Source organism: Caloenas nicobarica, chromosome 9, assembly GCF_036013445.1.
Source record: "Caloenas nicobarica isolate bCalNic1 chromosome 9, bCalNic1.hap1, whole genome shotgun sequence".
In the NCBI taxonomy this organism is placed as follows: domain Eukaryota; kingdom Metazoa; phylum Chordata; class Aves; order Columbiformes; family Columbidae; genus Caloenas; species Caloenas nicobarica.
This window is the reverse complement of record NC_088253.1, coordinates 7377192-7400426: the sequence shown is the minus strand read 5'-3', so window position 1 is coordinate 7400426 and position 23235 is coordinate 7377192. Positions and strand designations below refer to the sequence as shown.

At 41.4% G+C, this 23235-nt stretch overlaps 1 protein-coding gene across 2 annotated transcripts in view; it reads right to left on the bottom strand.

Annotated features, from left to right (window-relative positions):
• The window catches only part of SLC6A2 (solute carrier family 6 member 2), a 70223-nt gene extending 47426 nt beyond the window's left edge, over positions 1–22797 (bottom strand). For both annotated transcript variants that reach the window (XM_065640724.1, XM_065640725.1), the window contains exons 1-2: positions 22347–22797; positions 305–436 (exon numbers count right to left, since the gene is read on the bottom strand). In XM_065640724.1, the coding sequence (XP_065496796.1) occupies positions 305–436; positions 22347–22797 (583 nt within the window). The remainder of the gene's footprint in view (positions 1–304; positions 437–22346) is intronic.
• Between the last annotated feature and the right edge of the window lie 438 nt (positions 22798–23235).

Here is a 23235-nt window from a genome sequence, read left to right as displayed (position 1 = left end):
GGCATTGCCAATCCTTCCCTCCAGCTAGAGGCACCCAGTTCCTCCTACCCCCCAATATTCAGGTGAAAGGGAGAACAGGGCTGAACTGCTCTCTCCACTCCACAGCAATAAACCTGAAGGAGATTTTTGTGGCTTTTCCCATTTTGTGCTCCACCTGTGATAACAAAAAGGCTTCTGATTTCAAGGGCTGGGGAAAGGTCAGCAAATAGCACGCTGTCTATGGGAAGATGAGAGACCTTTACTTTGTGACCGTGGCCGTGTGGCACCCTCATGGCACTATGCAAGCGAGCAGGGGGACACTTACCTTTGAAAACCGGACAAATTTTCCATACAGTGGCAGCCCCTTCTCGGTTATACTGTCCCAGTGCTAGTTCCATATAGAACAGGGGCATTCCAGCAATGATTAAGAAGAGGATATAGGGAATAAGAAAGGCACCTGGAAAGAGAATAATTAGACATTGTAGTCTGTGTTTTGGTTATATTTTCCTTTCTCTGTTGCTTACTTGTACTGGCTAAAGACAAAGCCTTTGGGAAGTAGAAAGGAAATATCAGGAAGGAAGAACCTGTGTTCTCTTCTCCGTTTCCTGTATTTTTTTTTAATGTCTCAGAGACAGGACCCCTGAAAAAAAACTGTAGAGCGTGGCTTTTATTTCCCACTAATGTTTCCTCTCTGCTTTTTGGATCCAAAGGGAAAAATATGTTTCCCTGAAAATTAAACCCTAACTGAAGAAGAAATGATGCTGAACACACTTGCAGAACTAAAAGGGAGAGGGACTATGAAAAATGTTATTATTTTTTTAGTGCAGTATGTTCAAAAGTGAGCATGGGGGCCAGAAACAGAGGAGAAAAAATGTGTGAGTTCCTCTAAGTGTGGTTTAAATTCTACTGTGTAAGGTGTCTGCAGGAACCTCTGACTTGAAAATGAATCATACTTGTCAGTCATACAGAATTTGGGCTTCCATGGCATGTTTTAGGTTTTGCTGTAATAAATTCCCTTATTCTTATGAAATGTGTTGGACAGTGCACCCCTTCTCCACCCCAGTGATACTCAGCGCCGTTCATGTGGAGTCAGTACTAGGACTGGTCTGGTTTCAGTGCTGGGCTCAAGTACAGCTTCTCTACATTGCAGCAGGACTGTGCTGGGGTTGTTTGCACCTTCCCAGAGTACATAACATTACTTGAGGGTTCTCCCGCAAGTTCATACCACAGAAACTGTCACCTGTGGAAAAATCCTGATGTGTCAGTGCTTCTATCATAAAAAGTATTGCCAAGTGAAATAAATACAAAAGGATCATCTAATGTAGAAACTATCTGAAAAGTTCTTAGCTATTTTATATGATCCAGATCACAGAAAGCAGACTCCTCCACTGCATGGTTACATATGATACTATAAGACAACTATAGCTGGTGTCATGTTTAATAACCGGATCCTCTCTCAGTCCCCTGCTTTGGGGTACCTGTAAAGTGTAGTTTTTATTTTACTGCATAGCTTACTTGGTCCAGAACAGTTCAACTCATGTAAAATTTGTGTAAACAATTATTAGATTGTTTTGATAAATAAGGAGCTGACTGAGTAACTATATATTCTGAATGACTGCTCTCCTTAGGAGTTAACTATGAAAAGCTAGATTGTGAAAATCATGGCTAAATTGTTCAGCGGCAGCTATTTCACCCAATCGCAATTAGTAGGAACTTTTGCAAACCTTTAAAATCTGCTGTACAGGTTTAGTAATTCAAAAACTTCCCTTGCAAAAGGAAATACCTTTGCACTGCTTCTACATGTATAAACTTAGAGAAGGTATGTGTAGTCTATATAAGTATATAAGTAGTCTATAAGTATGGCTGTACCTATCTCAAACATGCCAGTAAGCAGAGTGAACTGTGTACTGAACAGTGCTCTCAGAAGTACTTTTTGCACGTTTAAAACTCTGAATAGTGGTTGCTTCTTTACTTTCCATGTTTGCTTTCCACAGAAATTACTAGTGTGAGCTGCCTAGCAAGACTGTTCAGAGGGAGAATTTTGAATATACACTGGAGAATAAGAATGGAAAAACAAACTGTTGTCTTAGTCATACCACAAATTGACTTCTAGAGGTAACACGCTGTAACACAATGGTGAAGACAACGTATTGAGCATGCAGCCCTAAGTTTCAGCATTTGAAAGCTGAAATCTTGCAATGAAACAGAGATACAAGGTGTATCAGCAGAAATAAAGAATAGCTCACAACTTTGAAAATGTATCCTAAAACCTGAAATATATTGGTTGTGTCACTTTGGGGGCAAGAATCTTCTTATTCATGCTGTTTATATGGAGTGTAGTGTGAAGGCAACCTGCATTCACATAAGCTACTACAGTACCAGCGATACATGTTTTAGTAATATTTGTGTCATACATAAGCTGCTTTCTATGACTTTCATGTTGAACTGTCATATGTTTGAATATCGTAGAGAAAAAAATATTTGTATTCAACAAATACTTGCTACTCTGCAGTTCTGAGCTCTCTTCAATGTTGAAACATAGCTAAATCAGTCTGGGATACTACATTTTGCTTCTGCTATATGGAGTAGCTAGAAAAATTATTTTAGTTGGTTTTACTGTCAGATTTCTTGCAAGTGACAGCCTTTGAAGTGCTATACTTGTCTGTCTTCGATAGCATTAGTGTGTGGAGCTGACTCACAGACCTAGCTTGTCTTGGGGAGGTGTAGAGTTTGCAGAGTGCTGTTTGAATAATGTCAAGAGACTGTGGAAAACGTGATGCCACAAGTTGAAGAGGCAAAGTTTTGCTAGAGTTAATCCTGGAGATGTGTAGTGGGCATGCCTACTAAATGCTAGCTTAAAATATGTGTCTTCTAAGTATGACTAATACCATGATGAACTGTGAGGTGCACTTGAGTATACTTGCTTAAGCGTCATCTATTTGGCTGCGAGTCATTCCAGGGTTTAGTTAAAGGAGGTTTCTTTCTATTTTTTTCTTCCCCCGCCCTACCCCCGCAAGGGTTTAATAAGGTGTGGTGTAATTTTCAGCAAAGAGCAGTTACACAGTGTGGCAGGGTTTTATAGCTGGATTACTTTTTGCGTAACTAAATGATTGAAGTATTTTGAAACCCAGAAAAATATCAAAGTAAGGGTGCTTAGTCACATTAAGTTGACTTAATGTTTTGGAGATTTCTGGAAATGTCTTGCTGAGCAGCTTCTGATTAGGTAAAAAAATACCAAAAAGTCAGGTATTTTGTAAATGTCTTGATATTTGCTCTTCTCTTCCTAGCAAATATCCAGAATCAAACTTTATGGTGTTCACTGAACCCTTTCTGAGATCACGAGCACTTCAGCAGAAAATAAATGATGGTCAAAGTATGATTCAAATTGCTGTAAATTAGAATGGTGTGCAAATGCTAATAAACAGCATATGTGTGATATATGATCAGCCTCACTCTGTGATTGCACAGGAGCTCCCTCACAGGATGGGTTTGTGTACGGGATCTTATGAACAAGGTGTTGTTTGGAAGGAGACTTCACACTGTCCTGCGTGTGTGTGATTCTAACGTCCTGTGGGCCAGCAGGGATGCAAACCAGTGTCCTGGTGGGCCTCTTGCTTTAGGTCTGCTGGTACGAATTCTGCCCGTGTTCGCAGAGTGACACAATGCCAGCTGTGTCACTTCCACCCATGCCACTGCCCACAGAACCTGCTGTGCTTTAATTGCGTCAATCTGCGGGTCCAGTCAGATTTGTAAAGCCCAGGCAGCTGAACCCCTACGGAGCTCGCAGTTTGGCCAGCATTTCAGACTAGTTTGCCAAGATGTACCTGCCTCACAGAGGTGAGACAATGCAATCTGTGGGATTGCCGCATTGGCAGCAACGTGCTGACAGCACTTGAGGGGATTCCACTCCTGTAGGAAGGGATGGGGCTGAGGACACAGCTGCATCCCTCAAGGAAATACTGGTCTCAGCAATCCCTAATGGTTCCTCATTTCCCTTTAGAGCTAAAAATCTGGAGTAATTAACATCTGTAATACAGCCCTGGTGTAAGAGCTATACATGACTTGCTACTGAGCCACATGCAGTTTAAAAGCCACAAGTTGGGCTCGGACTGTTGCAAATTGCTACATCTCTCTGTTAACAGATCTTGAGATCCATACACATCCCTTAAGGTACCAATGTATCCATGGAATTAAGACAGGCATGTGTTTTACGTGAAACTGGATTAGGTCAAACCCTCAGCTTCTACAAGAACCATCTGTGTGAAGCTTTGAGTGGAAACTTGCAAAAAAGTTTTCTTTAAAAAAAAAACCCTGTTACATTTAATTAATACAGGACAAAATACAAGACAGGCCTTGCATTCCTGCGTTCAGTGCCAAAACAACTTTTTAATTTTGGTATAAAAGAATCCATGCAAAGAGTGTCTCCTCTCTCTGCTCTTCAGCGTTCACAGCATCCTAGGGGGTGGGAAGCAAAGGGCAAAATGGATCCTCTGGGCCTACGAGGTCGTCTTGTTTCACTTTTAAATACAGAAAGAAAGAAGCACTGATTTACTAATGACTGAGACAAGATCATTTAAACAGCCGCTATTATCTTTAAAGGCTTTGTTGATGCACACAGGAGAAGCAGGGCAGGGTAGCTGAAACAACTTTGAACTATTTGTGCTGGTTAGCCTTCTGCGTTTGTTACCATGGCTATTCTAGTCAAAATGTTAACTGGCAGGGAAGTCTGCTAAAACAACAAACTTTGAGCAAATATCGCAGTATATTTTCAGATAGGAGTGTTTCCAGTATTTGTGCAGGAAAAGGGTCTAAAACAAAAGATCTCTCAACTTGTGAATTGAAATAGAAGCTATTCTCTGTATCTGATCAACACTGCTTTTTTTTTTTCATACAGAATAAATAGTACTTCAAACAATATCAGCAAACAGTTGATAGAATGCCCGTATGTTTGCTTGGACAATGAGCAAAATGAGTGGAAACTCTGAACTTTGTGCAGAATGTTGTGAATAAAAAACCAGAAGTCCCTAATGCAGAGTTATTGAAATTTAGATTGTACAAGATTACCATAGGTAGAAAAACTAGGCAGTTTGAAAGGCAGGCATTTCTTAGTGCATGAACATTAGTTCTGGCTCTTGGGTGGAGTAGCTACCAGCTGGTTTGCAGAAGGCACCTCTGAAGGAGGCGACGTTGGGGCTGCTGCTCATTCTTGGGAAGAAGGGGTGGAAGGGTCGACCTAAGTCTTTACTGACCAGAGGTGAAAAGCAATAAGTGTTTCTGTGGTACAGCAAAGAGAAGTCAGAGATGCAAAGAGGCACGATGTAACCTCTGTGTCAAAGCCAAGATGATGATTTTAACAGCAGCTGTATGATGACGTTGAGCCCAGCCAGCGACAGATTATAGTATTCAAAAATAACATTTATGTGCAAAACAAATCTCACGACATACTATAAAAACTTCAGCATCACATTGCACGTATAAAATCCTGCAAGTATGCAATAAAATCTCCCAAGTATACAACCTTTTTCATGGAAACTATTTCTGAATCATAAAACCAGTGGAGCTATACCATTGTGAGTGACATGTTTCTTTTGAAGCCCTTATTTAGTTACATCCTCTAACAAACCATTGCTAGATTTAAACCTATTTATATTTCTACTCTTAATTTGGGCTCAGAGCCTTCAGTATTTTCAGAATTCGAATTTTAATAGTGTTCCTTTCACTCAAAAGAAAGGAAAACAGACAATTTCCAGAAATGGTTCAGTGCTGTTCATGGGTTTGATGTCAGCTGAAGCCTGCATTCTCAGTCTTGAGCTGTTAACCTGTTACTGCCTTGAAATCATTTGAAGTGACTTGAAGTGCAGTGTATTTATAAGCTGATCACTGGGTTGTAGCAGAAAGGGTTACCCAAGCCCTTTCATGCAAACCCAGTCACCTCTTTGGCTTTTTGTTGCAAGAGTAATGAGCTAAAGAAACCCATTAGTAGCTATTTTCAACAAATTAATGAGAGTTAAATATACCCAGCCACGCAGAGCAGCATGATTCATTCATAAATAACACCTAAGTCATTGGCTAAGGTCCTATTTACGTGAATTAATGAAAGGGTCACATTTACAGCAGTGTGTAGTTTAAAGATAATCGCAGGAACATACAAGAAAAGAAGCCTGGCCTGTGTTTTTTGATAGGAAATTAAAGAATAAGTAAAGAGACATGGTGGGTTTGAGAGAATCTAAATCAGGTTGGTCCAAGATGGTCAGTGTGGCAGTGGGAGACCTGGAGTTTTGCAGGGGGTTCCTACTGCTGACCTTACAATGCTCTCACTGCTGCTCGCTTAGGAAATTAAGCCATTCCCATCTTCTGGCATAAGCGTGACTGTAGAAAGTGCAATAATCTGGTTATCAAGGTTGCAGTGATTGCTTTTGTTTTTACATTGTGCCTCCTTAGAGCAGAGTTACTACTGGAGCCGCTGCCTTTGTTTCTAAAGAAATTAACTGGCATCAAGGTGAGTTTTGGCAGTAGTTTGGTATGTAAATAACCTGGAGTTTGTAACAACGGGAAAGTCTGGCTACTAACATTCCCACCCAAATCCATTGTGTTGATTTTGTGGGCTTTTCTTTTTTTAACTACCTGGCTGGTTTACACAAGAAATGGGAGAGTAAGTGAGCTGGAACGTGGAGCCATCTTGCAGACTGTTGTGTTATGTGATTTATGAAACCCTATTACTGATGTTCAACAGGACAGGGTTTGTAGGAGTGGTAGTATCCTTTCCTGGAACAGCTGGCACTGTTGGGAACAACTGGCCAACTCTCCAGTTCACAAGCTCTTCAGGAGGTGCTGGGAAGTGCACAGCACCGCGCTGCCCGGTCAGCCTGCAGATGCCTGGCTGGAGAACACTGCTGCTTCTCGACAGACGTGACTGGAGGCTTAAGAGATGGTAAATTAAGAGGAAAAAATACCATTCTATCATTTTATTAGTAGGAGCATTCTGTTAGTGTTTTTCCCCAACCTTGCAATTAATAAGGGTGACACAAGGAATATATTCACCTGCAACTGAATATCAACAAACCATCCATGTAAGGTGTAGGCTGTACTTGATATGTACAAAGTCAAGTGTCTGTCAAAATGTACCCTGATTTATTGGTGGCAGAGCATCCATGGCTAAAAATATTTCTGAGTGAAGGCATCAGAAGCTCTTTGCTGTGAGATTGTGGGTCAAGATAAGCAGATTTTGCTGGATTCCAGCAATAGAAAGATCCATAACAACTTGTGATAAGTTTTCCTCGAAATGTGTGAACTGAAAAAATTTCTGTGTTGTACAGAATATAGTCATGTACACGAAAGGAAATACTATTTCATCAGCTTTAGCTGTCTCTGAAATGTAGGGAAGTCCTTGCTTGATGCCAGGGAGATTTTGGCAACTACAGTTTTACTTCGGTTCAGATACAGACTGTTAGTCATAGTTTTGTCTCCCATGTCAGAGAACTTGTATCTTCATTTGTGTTTGTTTTGGCTCAGTCAGCTGTAAATGAAAATGAATGTTTTCAAAATTCATGGATCCATCTGATTTTGATGCCAGAATGGATTGTTAGATACTTTGATCTAACTTCCTGTCTAACATAAACCAGAGTTTCAAACAGAAAAACATACAATCCTGATTCGAAGCTACCAGGCAGATACTTTGCTTTTTTTGGTAGTTTATTTCATAGGTTAATAACTTTGGTGTTAAAAAATATTTTTAAAAAATAATTATTTCTAATGGGAATATATCTGACATTGGATTGTGGCAGTGTTTTCTGTGATAAATTAAAATACTTTGCAATACTTTCTGTTTCTCTCCTACGAAGATGCTTAAGTGCTGCAATCAAGTGTTTTGGTCTTTTTATAATCTGAAGATACTGAGTGAATTACAATGCAGTAGTGATTCCTGCTTTTCTGTCTAAAATTCCCATCTTGCAGGTATTCCTTGGTGCAGCAGGTTCACATATTGAAAGGCTGAAGAGCTATGTGGGTGCTTTCAGTACCCACATTAAGTTATGGTACCCGCTTTCTGAGCTTCAGGAATGCCAAGTTTATATGCCTGAGATGTTCTTCCACCTTACTGGAAAAGAGCCTGGGTTGAGTCCTCTGGGTTTCAGCCCCTTGTTTAGGCACTGCTAGTTCTTGCTTTGGTCTTTCTACTCAGATTTCTAACACCCTCAGGACTGCCCTTGTGGGTGCTGCTCACTGTTTGGTGCACATTGTTCAGGGTACACAGGGGGAGACTCACCTCCGAGTTATGCCACCTGCGTTGGGTGCCCAATATGAGGTGACAGGAGTGCCCTGGCAGAGCTAATTAGAGCCACGGTAGTAGTTACTGTACACAGTGAGACAAGTTGTGTTCAATGTGCTTTGTTCTGTACGTGTAACAGTGTAATTACTGGTTCACAACACAATCTCAGGTAGAGGGTATTTCTCTTAAAGACTGCTTTTCAAAAAACAGCCTCAAAGTCAAGCATCCTCTGGAGAGGACCCAGTACCTATTTTAGGCAGCATGAGGTTCATGACTGTGCCAGGGTGAAAAAAAAATGCTTAAGACATCTTAAATCAGTTCTAGACAAGCGCCAGGCAGCTTTCAAGAGGATTAATGTACAAACCAATAGGAGGTAAATGCCTTGAAATTCTGCTAGAGAAGAATCAACTATAAACACTCTGAGGCACACTTAAAACTTGCCTTACCATTTAGTGATTAATCAAACTTTAAGTTGTAGCTCCAATTTTTGGACTTAATTACCAAAGTAAAGCATTCCTTTTCCTTCTAGGCTTTATTAGAGATTCATTGGTAATAACGTAATACTGTATTATCTTAAACATTTACAAACTCTTGCACAACAGAATCCTCTAAATTCTTCCTGTCAATAAAGGGTTATGTTCTATCACGGAAGTATGAGACAGTTATACGTTCCTCTCTATAAGAATTCTTAGTAAATCAAAGCTTTACTCTCAGTCATTATAAATGAAGCCTTCAGGATGAATGTTCTTTCTGATGCCACTGCAGGAAGCAGAATAACCATACTGTAAACTCCATGTAACGCATGTTTATACAGGGCTTTAAAGTCGAAGGCAAACAGTTACATACATTATCAAGCCATTCTTCATCTACGTTTTCTGTTAACACTACTGGGAAGTATTCTTTATGCAAAATTTTCTGGTACATCTATATTTCTTAGACATGCTATGTAAACTACAGAGTACACATTTCACATTTGAAATAGATAGTATGCTATCTAGCCATAAATAATAGTTTCTTATACAAGACAAATGTTGCATCAATTTAATTTATTTGTAAACCTTTATGGCTGCGTGATGATCTTAGCAACAATTTTGGCAAATTTACCATTACAGTGATGGCTACTGCTGCATTACTACTTAGGACAACACAAACCCCTGTACTCTTATCAAAGATTATAGTTGCTATCAGATAGTGCTAAAATTTTAGAAGGTGTGGGCAAGAGTAGCTTCCAAATGGCTGTGGCTTCTTTACTTTGTACCTTTCTATTAGCACTGAACACAAGGATTTCACAAAAACTGTCGCAGCATTGTTCACAGAAAACCTTTCCTTTTGGAAAAAAATCTGTATTTGGCCAAGGGTAGTGCTGATAATATTCTGTATGCAATGCAGAGCCATCAGGTGGGGTCTCTGAGAATTGGGCATTGTGGGCACAAAGCAAAACTTTTCAGTAGCACCCCTGCAATGGGAGGACTATCAGAACTGCTTCTCCTCAGGTTCCCTTGCTCCAAAGGGTAAACTGAGTCTCACACAGACCCGTATGAAACCACAACAGCGCTGTACCACTCTGGCTGCATTGGCGAGCACCACCCTTCCTTCGCTTTCTGCCCCACTGCTCTGTGGGAATTCATCAGACAAAAGTTTTTATTTACATTTGAAACCTGAGCTATATGTTTGTTCTTATTTAGTGGACTATTTTCCTACTAGGCTTCAAGCAACAAAGTAAATTTTCCCCTCAGTGCCAGCTGTCCAGGGGATACTTCATCACTGCCGTTCTACGCAGGGCCTCCTGGCTTGAAATGTCATACAAGAATGTGAAAATGACCTCAGGGCCCGTCATAACTCTCTGCCAAGAGGGGCCAGAGGCCTGTTAACAGTTTGAAGCAAAATCCTTGTTTTATCACAGTGCAGATTTTTGCTAGGGCAGGTTGTGGGGCAATTTTGTTCACTGATTACTCAGATCTTATGATAAATCTGTGTGGCTCAGCTTAGTGTTTTCAACATATCACACAGCTATATATTTTTTTCATATTTCTAAACAGCTTCTAAACGTATAATACCTCATGACTATAGAACAGGATTTAGAAGAAAAAAAGGTAAGTGATTTTGAAGATATCCAAATCTCTTAATTTAGGGTTAGAGACAGTGGTTTTGTCATCAGCCTCTGTATGCGTCAATGAAGGATTAACCTGCAATTTAAGAATAGCCTGGTAACTGTTTTCTGTCGCTTTCTGTTAGAGAAGGGTTAAGGGAGAGACAGTAAATGATGCCAGCTGTGTTCCTCCAGCTGTCACTTTCAAAAGTTCAAAAACCATGGGTTAGGCCCCAGAATAATTTAAAATGTCTTAAAATGTAATATCTTCTAGTCCAATCCTTTTATTTGCCTGCTAGCTTTTAGTCTTGTACTTTCTTTGTATTTTCCCAGCTTTTCTATTTAGCCTTGAGAGCTAGAAAGAGATTCTTGGTTAAACATTTGCCTCTATGAAACTGTGAGAATAAAAAGCACTTCTTAAAATAGTACTTTGTTTTATTGCTTGAGCCCTACACCGGAGAATGCCAAGGTCATAGTTTAATTCTCGCTGAGTAAATTCAGTCTGTGTAATAATGACCATCATCTGTGTAAGTCCTGACATTTTGCTTATTAGGTGAAGTACTGAGCTATTGCATTGAGTGAACTTAGTCAGTGGAAGTCTTCTACATCATTTTAGTCTGAATAGTTTTTTATTACTTTAGTCTGTTTTCCTTCTCGCGTAACTCTTAGTCTGGAAATTCTGTCTGCTTAGGAGCCCTTAAGAGAGAGACGTCTGTTATTTGGGTTGAAATCCTGACTCTGGTGACGTCAATGGAAAAAAAAGCACCCATTTGACTTCAGCTGGGTCAGGATTTCTCCCTCGTGGTTTATGAATCTATTCATTTTAACTCAGGCTGTAGAGCCATACATAAAAGAGAAACAAACTGCAGAAAAGGAGCAGTTCCCCAAAACAAAATCCTGGAGTATCTCCGGTCTCGCCAACACCTGCCTCATGATCTCATTGACACATCTGCCTTTCTCTTTAGAGAGGAGACAAAAGCACTGCACAGCACAATCTGCTCCTTAGTTTTGTGATAAATCTTATAAATAAGATGCCTGTGTATGGCTATAATCATCCTTTAGCTGGGGGCACCAGCTTTTGAGCCTTCTTCTAGCATCAGTCTCATCAGGCATCTGTTGGCAGATAGTCCTGCATGCTGACAAAGAGTCATGTAGCAAAGATACTTTTGAGTAGCTTCTAAGCTGTGAACTTGATGTTTTGATAATACTTGGCCTTGAACTTTCTAATATCATAGTTCAATATAATTAATTGTTCTTGCTTGCTGAAACTCTTTGCTTTCTGTTACTGTTGTTGTGAAATAGTGATGCTTCTGCCAAGAGGCAAGGCACTGAGACCTGCTGGAAGGCGTGTTATGTTAACGTTGAAGAAGAAAAGAAAAAAAAAAGCATGGCTTGCTTTTGTAGAGTAGTAGTGAAAGTCTGTGTGGAGCTTGTTTGTTTTCCAAAGGTAAGTCTTTTGGGAGGACTGCAGAGAGCAACCTCCTAAAATTACGATTTCAGGAATTATTTCCTCCTGTATCATTCCTTGTGGGGAAGAGACTGTATCTCCATTCTAATGTTGCACTTGTTTAAAAAAAATTATGTTCAGGGGATAGTATCTTGTTATCAATGGATTGTCTCCTTGCTGACATGGTGGGCATGCTGACAAGTGAGCTCCTTGATGTGAATTAGACTTTACTAAAATCTGCCTCTGATATAATGCCCTAACAAATGAAATGTATCAGGAAATCCAGGAAGGGTCTGCTTGGGAGCAATCATTGTTATTAGTGGGCAGCTTTGTATTTGAAAGTGATGAGCCGCTCTGTTAGAGCCTCTAGTAATTCTTTTTTTTCTATAAGTGCAGTAGGTTGCTGTTACATTAATTAGCAGGTTAGGATCTACTAAGATCTATAAGGATCTACTGCTCCACCTTGTGGTCTGAAAAAAGTTTTCTGTTATTCTACTCTGTAGAGTGGTCAGAAAGTCCAGCCTCTCCCCCTTTTACTTCAAACTAGAATTTGACTGGAATCAGTATCATATTACTTTTCCTCAAGCTACGGATCTTAAGGGCAAGAAATGTGTTGCCACCGTTGGCATGTTTCATTACAGAACAGAAAAAAAGAGTGAGCAAAATAAAATTTAAATCAGCGAAGACTGCTATTTAGTACACTTAGTTCACAAGGTGCAGAATAACTTATAAATAGCTAGCAAAAAATAAGATACACAATACTCAGCTGCTTTTTTCAGTACATACATTAGGCCCATGGTAACAGCTTGTTCGCATGGCCAGCAAGGCAATCAGATAGGGTATATTCTTCCATGCTGCCGATGGGCCAGAAAATCAGTGGTTTCCCACAGTTCTGCAGACTTGAGTAAAGGTGAATATTATGCAATTACCCGGCCACAATCCTTCCTGTTCATCAATGTCACAAAAGGTGCTTCTCAAACTAACAAGAGTGCTATAGCAAGATATGGCTTTTTACTCTATCACAAATTTCAGTGCTTGGAAATCATACAGTATTTTTCTCCAGCTCTGAAGCAAAGACTGTAAAGGAGTAATATTCTTCTGTGGAAATCACAGCTCCTGTGGAGTGGCATCAAACTGGTACTGCTCTCCTGATGCTGGATTTCTTCTAGGGAAGCAGTTTGTAACAAAGCAGTCCAAGAAGGCTTTATACTTGTGTAGTCTAACACCACTGGTCTGGTAGTGTTGGATCCTATTTTGGACATCTAAATTAGCGTATATCCTTAAACAGTAGCCAAACAATAGCAACCAGTTAATACCTACATTAAGAGCACAGCTTCTGCAATCATTTGTACTTTTGGAAGTGAGTGGTTGTGCTCATAAAGCCCTAAAGAGTAGGAGCACTGGAAAAATTACCATCCTCTATAAAAAGGCTTACTGTATAATAAGGGCAGCTTGTCTTACTGCATGCCAGCAATTGGAACGCTAGTCATAAAAAACATTTATGGACTGGCAAAAGACAACTGCCTGCCCAATCCTGTCCGAGTTTAGTAGTATTTCATCACGGAATTCCAGGCACTGGCAAGTTGGTAGTGTGTTTTGGGTGAATATGAGTGTAAAGAAGTAAGTGGCTTAGGTAGCCAGACCTCCCTGCTGACAGTTTCTGTTCCTGAATGGTAGACCCTAGCTCTCAAAGTGGAGGACCCTGCCATCACCTTTGTCATGCTTCAGGAGACAGATTGCAAAACTTGTTTCAATAGAGAATAGGGGAAAGGAGAAGGAAGATTGAAAATAAAACAAAGGATAGCTTTGATAAGTAGTTTAGAGGTTCTTTGCTATGGTCTTCATGGAAAAGTATGTCACAAGGCAAGGAACTTAACTGTTTCCCTTCCATTCTCCCCATCTCCTTCCCCTTTCTTTATGGATTAAAGGTTTCAAAATCTATGTGGCTAAAACTAAGTATGTTGAATCTATATAGAAGCTAAGATGCTGTATTATACTACAGTTATTTGTTCAGAATTTTCATGAGAACAGCATTACTAGAGGTCCATGCACTTTTGGTGCTGATTTCCAGGAGAACTCAGATGTCCATCTTTAGGAAGTCATTTTAAGTATCAGTAAAGCTTTTCATTTGAAACCATTCTGACTTGGCACCAGTGCATAAGATCTACACAGTTAGGATGAGATCTTGCCATGAAAGGTTCAAGACTTAACTCGGAGGCAGGAAGAAGGAAAGAGGAAGATTAAGAAATTGTAGTTGCAGGAGGGAATTATATGTTGTCAAGACATGAATAACAGGCTACTAACATGGATCCTTTGTCTCCAAATGCCCTGAGGAAGGAAACTGAAGGTTTATAATCAACGTGATATTCCTGGAATCTTTACATACTCTTCATTGAAACTGGATTGGTGCAGTGGAGTTGTCCTGAATACAACTTGTTTCAACTTGAATAATAATAATTTCTTGTTGTCAGATGTCAAATCAAGAAGTCAAGAGTTAGTTGCAAATTAATGACAGCACCTGCCTTTTTCAGTGCAAGATTCCCCCAAATACATTATCATGGGTTTGTATAATCTATATGAAGGATATATACAGAGGGAATGGAAAGTACGAAGAGCAAGGTAGTACTAAAAGATCTAGAAGTGTATTACAAAGAGAATCTGTCTCTTGCCTCCTGAATTACAATATTTTAATATAAATGTATCTCTTAAGTATAGAGTTTATTTGGTTATGGTTTTTTATTTTGTAACAGTGCTGAGAGCAGTTAGGTACAACATCATCTAATAATCACAATGTATCTAAAAGCTGTGGAGTTTACAGTGCAAACTGATATTAGAGAGGCATGCTACAGATTTTAACTATTTAATCAATTGTTTAACCTGGGACAAAGTCTTTAGAACTGGGAATTGCTGCTGTGCTTTGCATTAGACGTAGCAAAAATGAAGGCATGAGATATTTGATGTTGCTCCTCAGAAGTGCTCAAAATTCTTTAAACCATTTGTTTCAATTTTAATTCACAGCAAGCGGTTCAGTAATTTGTGGACTGATTTTAATAATAATTTCCCTCACAGACACTGGCTAAAGCTGTGTGTTCCCTCTGATCTTGTGTGTAAGTAGTTGTATTAACACTGTTTCGTATTGATGTAAGTATGTGGAGTATCTGTCTTGAAATAACATCTTTAGGCCACTGGAGCTGTATTCTCATATCCACTGAACTGACAGAGAGGTTTGTGATATTTTGCCAAAAGGTGAAAGGCAAATTCTGCCCCAAAACCATGTAGACCATGTCTCAGCATCCTTGCAGATATTTTGGTTCCTTCACTGAAGAAGGGCTGTTGGCTGCTACGCTTTTAAGATGGCCTTTCTATTTTCCATTGCTCCCAGCAAATTTAATAAAGAGCTGAAAAAGAAGTGAGAAAACATAGTAGAAACAGATGAAGCTTAAGTGCCTGCTGTTTCAGCTTGAATGAGTATCCAAAATCTGAGATCCCTAGCCAAACTTCTGTATCTGTTTTAATAGGTGTTACAAGATGAACATAGAAGGTTTCCTAATGCTAATTTACTTGTCCAGGAAGGATATATATCCTATTTGAACAGCTATGGATATTTCAGTACTTCAGTCTTGCAATAATTGAGAAGGGCATACAGGAATGAAGGAGGCAGTGGGGATGAGGAAGACCTTAAGCAGAGATCTTAAATTTCCGAACAGTGGAACTAAGTTTACCATAATACTTGATGCCTTTTCTGCCTCTTACTTCAGAATAAAATGCTTCTGAGTGATAATCAAAAGGTGTTCATTCAGCATGCTTAGAAAGAGGTATCACTGCTTTTGTCAGAACAGCTCATTAGGTTCACACCAGGTTTTTTACTGTCTTGGTATTGTGGAGGAGCTGAGGTAGAAAACCAGTTTTGGTGATTGATTGGAGCACTCCTTAGATCAGTTCTGAATGTCTCACATTAATCACAGGATGGTCCTCTTAAGTTGTAACCTCAAGATAAATACTATGAATCTTGTCTAGAGCCTTTCTATGTCTGTATATCTCTAGAACCTTTGTAAAATTGTCAATCTAAGGGTTGCTAGAATTGTTCAGGGATAAATAACTTCTCCACCCAGCCACGTATTTAGCTAGGAGTCCATGTAGTGTACCACTTGTACACTGTTTCCTGATATGTTACCCCAGAATCAGAAACTAGAATTTTGGAACTAATGAAAGCTTTGAGTGAGAAAGATTGAGTTCTTCCTTATCAACTATTCATAATGCTTCACATGTAGTAGGTCTATGACACAGGATCTTACAACCCTGCAGACATTTAGTTCCAAAGATGTATTTTGCAGAGCCAACAAGACACGTAGAACAGGGAATTTCAGACAAGCAGCTGGTAAGTGGCATGTGAGCTACTGTGCTAGTGAACCCAGGTGAGTCCGTGCTCCGTATACACCAGGTGGTTAGTGGCTGCTCAAGGAAAGGAAAGAGCAGCGATGGAAGTCATGTGGGAAAGAGGAGAGAGCAACTCAGCTGTGAGCTGGCCACTGAATCCAGCTCTGGGGAAGGAGGTGCTGTCACACCACGCAACTGAACATTGTCCCCAATGTCACACAATGCCCAGCAGCCCAAAGCTCATGGCCACAGTATGGAGATCAGCGTAACAGTTTAACCTGTCTGAGGTCACTGGTTCGATGTGCTAATGGGAATTGAAACCCCCTTATTAGAAAAATAAAATCACTAGATTTGCATCCAAGCTTTGACTGATTGATGAGTCAAACTCTTGGCGTAGGCTTTGCAGTCAGATTACTTCGAAGTTGGTTTATTATTATCATCATGAATGCTATTTTGGAATGTAAACCCTGATATTACAAGGCAAAGGTCATCCACCTTTGAAGTTTAAAGTGCCAGATGATATTCTTTCTCAAAACCGAGATGAAATTTGCTGGCAGACACTTGGCAGAAGGCAGTGGGGCAGAGCCCAGGGGAAAGGCAGGGTGCTGCTGGGCTGCAGCATGGCTTTCTCCTGGTGAGGAGGTGTGCAAGCCAGGCTCAGCTCTGCGGGGGGTGATGCTCTTACATGGGTCATTCTCAATCTGCGACAGCTCTCGGCTCCTGCCTTTGTGGTGGCCCTGTCTGGGGACGTTCAGATTTGGCTGTGTGCTGTCTTTGGTACCTATGGTGTGGATTGCTCACTACTGCATTACAGGTTATGGAAGTATTGATTGCTAGTGAGCTGTTCTTTGAAACAAACTCTTCTAGAAATACTGTGGTCTAAAAACACTTTAAAAATGCTTCAGAGGGGATTAAAGGTGTATATTATGATAGCTAGAGAACTGTTAAAATATTTATCTGCAGCTATTTGTAAATTCATGAAAAGCTTAATCTGATTCTTATGATACACTAAGTCTCCAGTGACTAATCCGACAATTACATGCTTCCTAATGAGTACTGTGAACATCACTGACCTTGCAAGTACTCTGGCTCACAAAAAAATAACTTTATGTTGTTAAAGAATTTTTCCACAAATTTCAATTGGAAATACTAATTTTCCCTATGCAGGAAAAAAAACCCAAAAATGAACATTAATACTAAAAGTACCTTGTCCAAAAACTACAATAGCTTTGTTAACTAAGACTGAGCATCATCCTCCCCCACTGTGAGCACATCAGCTAATCATACTAGGCATTACTCAACTTCATTTGGCATCAGTAAAATTTTAGATGTAATCCAAATATCAGGGCAGAACTTGCTGTAAGTTGACAAGAGTCTAATTTTAATACTCTTCTTATTTGTTAATTCAACATAGCCTCTTAGAGAACTGGGGAGCACTTAAAAGGTTGGATATGTTTAAAGACTTGTTTTGAGTACGTTGATGTTGATCACTTACAGACAGACTCATGCAGCTAGGGAGTCTCTCTTTAAAAAAAAAAAAGAGAGAAATGGGCTCTTGCCAGAAATGAGTTATAATGAGGATATAGCACTTGTGAGAACAGCCAGTAGAAATGACAGTAGTTGATGATTTCTCCATACCCCACTCCTTGAAACTCTCACAAATGGATTGCACAAAAAATACTTGATTTGCTACAAAGTCTCTCTTCCTTTGTGTTGTGAGGAGCAGTCAAATACATGTGAGTTGTGTTTATTGATCAGCCAAACTGACAGGGCGATGTTTGAGAATTCCCCCTTCTGTAGTGTTGCCTCATCTGCTTAATGAGAGCTTGCAAAATTTTACCATCTGTACAGAGCCTCCCTGTCACTTATAAAGTAGTTTAGAGCACACAGTGGGCATATCCTGCTTCCAAGAAGTCAGTGAGGGTGAGATCTCACTCAGTCTGTTCATACTAAACTGTCCTGAAAGTTTTCTGTGGCCCGTTTCACATTATAATATAGCCACGGGATCTGCCTCTGCCCTTGTAAGGCAGGCAAGTCCTATGGAAGTAGGTAACTGATAAAAAATAAATGTTCTAGTTTTCAGATCTTACTAAAGATTGAGGATCCTTTCTTTTTTTTTCTTTTTTTTTTCTTTTTTTTAATAGCAGAAGAATGTTTCCCAAAATCACAGTCGTTCACAGAAGGGTTACATTCTGCCATCTATCTTTGTGCAGAAGTCCCATTGGGGTCTCTCAGCAGGCTACTCCCAAAACACAGATGTTTCTGGCTATTCATTCAGCATTTTAGTGCTGCTGGATGCTTCTTACTCTCTAGCTTTTACTGTTTACTGGGAGCTTGCTAAAATACAATGTTTGTTTGTTTTTTTGTTAACACCATCAGTGCTGTTTCCAAAGTTCCCTAACATTAAAAAGTCTATATAACTACCACAGGGTGGTGTATGCCTCGCGTACGCAAAACTCACTGAAGTAAACTATTGGGAGTTTTCTATGTGTGGAACTTGGGGATCTAACCCAAAAGCCTGTATGTCTAGTTTTTAACCAGGAAATGTCCCTGGAGCTTATCAAAGAAAGAAACTCAAGGATTTGACTAGTAAGGTGGGGGTGTATACGCATCCATGTCCTTGTAAAATTAATCTTTGAGGGAATACAGACAACAGTGTGTATTTATACTTTCTTTCTGAGTTCCTGTAAGTTCTCACGCTTTATTGAGAACCACCTATTTTTACAAGCATGGAAAGGCCCTTAGTGTCTCTGCTGGCATCCTAAATTAATCATAGCGAGTCTTAGGAGCGTAACAGTCCACGTCACCCACGTCACTTTTTTCAGATGTAAAAGGGGGATGCCATTTTCTGCTACTTCCGTGTTCTTGACACTGTTGTTCAACATATTTAAGAGCATTTGTAGAACTTCCGTGGGTGTAGATTTTGGAAGGATAACAGAATTCCTTTTTGCTGGATGGCACAAGCTATTCTGAAAACAAGTGTTAAATACCTTAGTGGCCTAGGACTTGTGGCATTGCAATGTGCTCTCTTTTCACTGCCTATTTTGTATCCATCTGTTGAAGATAAACAAGTTTGTAACCAACATCTGACTATCTTTGTCTAAAGTCAGCTCTAGTTAAATTGCTGAGGCTGAGTAATTGCTGAGGCTTTCAGAATAAAGAGAAGCTGAGGGAGGAAGAAGAAAGGAAACCTTTTTCCTTCTGCTGATTTACTTTACACATGCCACTTAATTCAAGTTTAATCTCCTTTTGTTTGGTTTGGTTTTGGTGGGTTTTTTTGTTTTGTTTGTTTTTTGTTTGGTTTGGTTTTTTTCTTTATCTAGTGGCTCCTTATAAATATCAAAAGGCAAACCATAACCCTATTATCAGCAACTCGTGAAACTTTTTTAAAGAGCAAGTCTGAGCATGCGATAGAAGTGTAGAAACAGCACCTGATTTTGTTTCTTTAGCTTGCTTGGCAGTCCAGCAGAACTACTAAGATAATGAAATTAAATTTTCTCCATGTCTATTAGTATTTTATTTTGATTACATCTTCTTTATGGAGACACATAAGCCAGCAGCTATATGAAACTGACTGGATTATTCTTTTGAGACAGCAAAACTTGATGTAGTGCTAAAAAGGTTCCCTCCTGCAGTAGCAGTGTGCAAAAAAAAAAGTTTAAGAATATCTGTGATTTAGGACTGGAAAGATAGCAATGAAATATAACAGTATCCCCTGCACATTGCCTCATGTTCTTTGCTCTTGTAGGAAAATTTACCTAAGCAAACAAGCTCCCAAACCCAGATTGACAGAGAAAAGAGACTGAGTAGGCTTGAAACTCAGTACTATTAGAGCATCAATCTCTTACAGGAGTTTCTGCAAAACAAAATTGATATATATAAATATATGTCGAACATGAGAGGCAATGGATGGAAAATTTTTAAGACAGTATAAACACAATTTTCGTAAAGAGAAAGAAGAGAGCTGTTATCTAGTCCCTGGCTGTATTTCCATTCTCTGCTTCTCAGTGCAAGGTCTGTCCTGGAAATTCTGTTATATGCTGGTGGCCACACTCAAACAGCATAGAGAAAGAAAAATAATCTCAATATCTAGAGCTGATTAAACTTCAGTAAGCCAAACACAATCAAGTTGTAAAGATCAGTTTGTCCACTTATTAGCCACAGCTGTGTGTCTTTGTCCAACTCGGCTGGCTGATGTCCTCTGTGAGAACACCTCCTTAGGAAAAGCCCTTTGTTGATGGGTTTTGGCCATTGGGATTATCCCATCTTTCATTCTACGGTAAAATGAGACTTAAGTGCCAGTAAAGGATGTTGTGATATTGCATATGTTTGGGAGTGACATCCTAGGTTTTGACTGAGGTGCTTCATACTGCAGTTTGTTTTCTTTTGAAGAGCGGAGTAAATGAGTGTTTTATAATGTACGGATCCGTAAGCAGATCTCAGTCATCCTATAGACTTTGATGGCACAGGGCCTCCCCACCTTTGCTTGCAAAGGTCTGATTTCACTTTGATAGCATGGAAGAATTGGTGCAAACTTTTCACCGAAAATTGCCTGTTGTAGCTGTCTCTCCACTGCAGTTTACAAGTATTTGAATTACAAGATGCTAATGAAAACCCAGGTTTCTCTAGCTGAACTAACCAAAGGTTATATATGGAGACTAAACAAAATGCAAGAGAGTTGAAGACTGCTACCTCCTGTGCTTGAGCTAGCAGCAAATAACCTGCCTTTGAAGCAGGTTAAGAAATTAAGTGACCCAAAATATGATTGAGATGAGTTCATGCACTCTGGGTGTCACCTTAAGGAATATATCTTTTTCCCTAAAAATTGCCAGGTGACCTGGAGATCTAGCAATGGTGTGTATGTACTGAGTGGCATGGATGCTGCTACACCTGCACCTGACACCGTGGAAGCCTGCAGGGTTCATGATGCATTGTGCTTCTGCAGAGTAAATTGCTAGAATTATTTTTGGACATAATGAAATAAGGATGGGAGTAATTTTTCAGTACTAACTACTTTCTCCAGCCTGTCTGGCTGGTGAGCAGAGAGATTTTCTGGCTGCCCCCCGAAGTTTTGGAGGTACCAAACGAGACCAAGTGTTTCAGTATCAGCCTGGTGTCCTATTAAGTTCCAAGGCCGGGTGTAATTCCATGTTAATTGATAGGGATTTTCCCATTCTGCATTCCTCTTTTGACATAAAGCAAGTATTTTATGCTACAAGTGTGAACCATTAGCCTTTATCACCAGGCAACCACATTATCAAGACATACATAACTATCTTACAGAACATGCTTTCTCTCTAGCAGTTCTTCTATCTGTATCCTTCACCGTTCACACACACAGTCCTCCATCTGCTAGGCAGGGTCTGTTCTTCCTAGGCGTGATTTGAAAGCACCCCAGGCACCTGCCCGGCTTGCAGATGGTGTTACTCCATCACAGTGTAGAGTCATCGCTGACAACACAGCGTATTTTAGGGAGATGAAAAGGAATGATGGAGTTAAGGTCTTACTGAGGATGTGCCAGACAATCTGAGCTAACTGTAATTATTGAATGTCCTTTTTTTTGTTGTTGTTGCTGTCATAGCCAAACTGTGCAGGAGGTAAGGTTCTGTTTGTAACAAGTCTCCTACTTTTACGGGGGTGGGGGGGAGAAGCCCCAAACTGCAGAACGGAGGGCAGAAATCTGGATCCTGCATTAAAACTGCCCCCAAGAAACCTTTCACTGTCCGGCACTAACTTTTTAGATGCCGTTTTTCTGCTCAAGTGTGTTTGGCTTCTTTTTTTCCTTCCCCCACTTGATGCTATTTTTTGCGAACGAAAAAAGTGTTAAACAGGCTCAAGTGACAGCAAAAGGCTGTCACGCCTGTGCTCAAAACTAAGTTAAACTCCGAGGGCGGTGCGAGCAATCTTTACCGTGGCGGATTTGCGCGGCAGGGAGGGGAGCGGCGACCCGGACCGAAGCGCTCCCGGGGCCCGGCGGTGCCCGCGGTGCCGGGCCAGTGCCGGGGCAGTGCCGCCGCCGCTCCTCCCGTCGCCAGCCCGCGCCGCTCCGGGGCACGGCGGGGGAAGCCCCGGCGCTTGGCTTTCCCCCTGAAACTCCGGGAAGAAGAAGGAGGGGATGCCGCCCCTGCGGCGGTGCGGCTTTGGGGTTTGGGACCGGGGAAGAAAGACCTCGCAAGCGCTGCTCTTACCCCCTCCATTTTTGTAGCAGAGGTAGGGAAATCGCCAGACGTTGGCCAGGTCCACGGCGAAGCCGATGACGGAGAGGAGGAAGTCGATCTTCTTGCCCCAGGTCTCCCTGTCCTGGGCGCCGTAGCGCGGCGCGGGGGCGGCGGGCAGGAGGCTGCTGCTGGTGTACTGCACCCCGTTGTGCTCCTTCACCAGGATCAGCTCCACGTCCTTCTTCGGGGGCGGCGGCCCCGGGCGCTCCGGCAAGGGGGCCACCACCGACACTTTGCGGTCGGGCTGGATCTGTTTGTTCATCCTTGCCTTGAACATCCAGAGAGAGCGAGCTGAGGAGGGGGAGCGGGCGAGGCGGGGAGCGCAGATAACGGAAGTGCACTTCCCGCTGGAGGCGACTCCGCGCTCCAGCCCGCCGGTGTCAGCGCGGCAGGAGCGAGGCACGGCCGTAATAAGAGCCATGCAAATGAGGCGGGAGAGGGGGGACCGGGGTGCCCCCGGGGAGCGGGGCTTCCCGCGCCCTTCCTCCGCGGGGGAGCGGCCGGCAGCCGGGCGCGGGCGCACCTGGGGCAGCGGACACCGAGCTGGAGCCTCCCGAGCCGCGAGCCGGCCGGAGCCCCGCACTGTCCGGCCCCGCACCTTGTCCCCCAGCGGCAGCTCTACCTTAGGTAGGGATGTCCTGCCGCATGCTGCGGGCCGCTCGGAGCTGCTCCTTCCCGCCAGGCACAATGCGCATCCCCGGTCAAGCAATCTGACAGTGCCGTTAGCAAGTAACAGGTAGAGCTAGTTTGGATTGCCCGCTTCCCTTCTTTCCTGGCCGAACTGCATACAGAGACAGCTTTCCTCTGTCTGCTAGCATGGCTTTAGTTAAATAGTAGAATTTGGCTTTTGACATCAGAA